Below are 1,549 nucleotides of genomic sequence, written 5' to 3' on the forward strand. Positions count from 1 at the left end.
AGGAGAGACAAGCATTTGGGACCGGCATTTGTCCGCAGCATCATGTTAGAAGGGAACGTGTGGTCCCACCCGTCCCGCCTCAGGGTTGGGGTTAGTTTCGGGTGAGTCCCGGGACTCTGGTCCCCACAGTCTCCAGCCTGGGAGAGAACAACATCTTCCACCGAGACGCCAGCTTGTGCTTGGCTGACTTGACATGGATTTCATCTTGTCTGTTTATTTTTTTTTTTTTTTCAGTGATGTGATGTCTTGACTGAAATGCAAAACTGAACAAGTCATTCCTCTTTAGGGTTCAAGGCGAAAGTTCAACGCAGGATCCAGGAGCGTGTGGAGACGCGTCAGGGCCGACAGTGTTTGGCGCACGCTGCGTCCCGGCGCACGCCGACTCCCCCTCCGGAGCGAAAACAGCAAAGAACACATGACATGGAAGTTTGGGCCACAATTTCACAAGCACGAGGAATGATGCTGCGCTTCTCACGAGAATGCGCGTGAGCGTAACGAAACCTGACAAAATGCCACAGTGTCAAAGTAGCAGTTGGATCCAGCGACATTCACGTGTCGGCCGCACCTGTTCGCACCGGACAGAGCGCGCAGCCGACTCGAAGCGAGCCGCGTGCGTGGCTGAGTTGACTGAATGAGGAAGGAGACGACGAGTACTCACGCTGCTGTTGGCTCCTGACCAGTGGACCACAGCGTGGTTGTGCGCAGAGTCCCCGCTCAGCGCGATGGTGCTGCTGCTCAGCTTCGCCTCGTCCGGCCGCTCTTCTCGGTTCCAAGCGTGCTCCAAGCTTCCCTGCCTATTTCCATCCAACAGGGCTCCGCGATCGTCGCTCAACTCCAGGAGATCGCTTCTCTTGGCTCGCCGGAGCGCGTCCTCGGCTGCTGGGCCACTTCCCCGCCCGAGCCTTCCGTCTGGACCGCCAGCCTCAACAGACCCAGGTTTCTCCCGATCAGTTCCAAAAGCCACTTTCCGACTCTCCGCACGGGCTTCTCGCAGTGGGCTGGGTTCGGCTCTCGGCCCAGCCCGGCGCTCCAGCGAGTGAAGTTTGAGTGGGGAGGGACAGGACCCGCAGGTGATTTCCGCCGCTGGGTTCTGGAGAATCTGAGCCACGACCATCAGCCACAGATGCACGGAGAGCCAGCTGCTGCTCGGGAGGACTCCAGCCCAAGTCTCCATCGCTGCGCGAAGAGCTTCAGGGGACCGAAGCCAGGGATGTGGGATCAGAGGCGCGGAGCGTGTTTGAGGAGGAGCAGTCTTCAGTGAAACTGTCCACGGATCTTTGGGAGCAACTCCGACACAGGCTGAAGCAGGAGGAGGAGGAGGAGCTGCGCTCGCAGGGAGAGAGAGAGAGAGAGAGAGAGAGAGAGGGAGAGAGAGGGGAGCTGTCCGCGGTGCTGCACCGTTGGCTCTCTTCAGCAGCTGACGTTTGGGAAGCAGACTCGCTTTGACTCACTCGCTGCTCGGACCGCACTTTGGTTCCGGTTATTCCACTTGATCATGACGTTTCGATCTCATCCGATGACATGACTTTTTCAATTCTAATTTCCACCT

General features: G+C 58.1%; 1 protein-coding gene across 3 annotated transcripts in view; it reads right to left on the reverse strand.

The window, feature by feature from the left end:
- sorcs3a (sortilin related VPS10 domain containing receptor 3a) overlaps positions 1–1,302 on the reverse strand; it is a 75,314-nt gene extending 74,012 nt beyond the window's left edge. For all 3 annotated transcript variants that reach the window (XM_053852968.1, XM_053852967.1, XM_053852966.1), the window contains exon 1: positions 659–1,302. In XM_053852968.1, the coding sequence (XP_053708943.1) occupies positions 659–1,174 (516 nt within the window). In that variant the 5' untranslated portion in view covers positions 1,175–1,302. The remainder of the gene's footprint in view (positions 1–658) is intronic.
- Between the last annotated feature and the right edge of the window lie 247 nt (positions 1,303–1,549).

This window comes from Synchiropus splendidus, unplaced genomic scaffold (assembly GCF_027744825.2).
Source record: "Synchiropus splendidus isolate RoL2022-P1 unplaced genomic scaffold, RoL_Sspl_1.0 HiC_scaffold_37, whole genome shotgun sequence".
NCBI classification, from domain to species: domain Eukaryota; kingdom Metazoa; phylum Chordata; class Actinopteri; order Syngnathiformes; family Callionymidae; genus Synchiropus; species Synchiropus splendidus.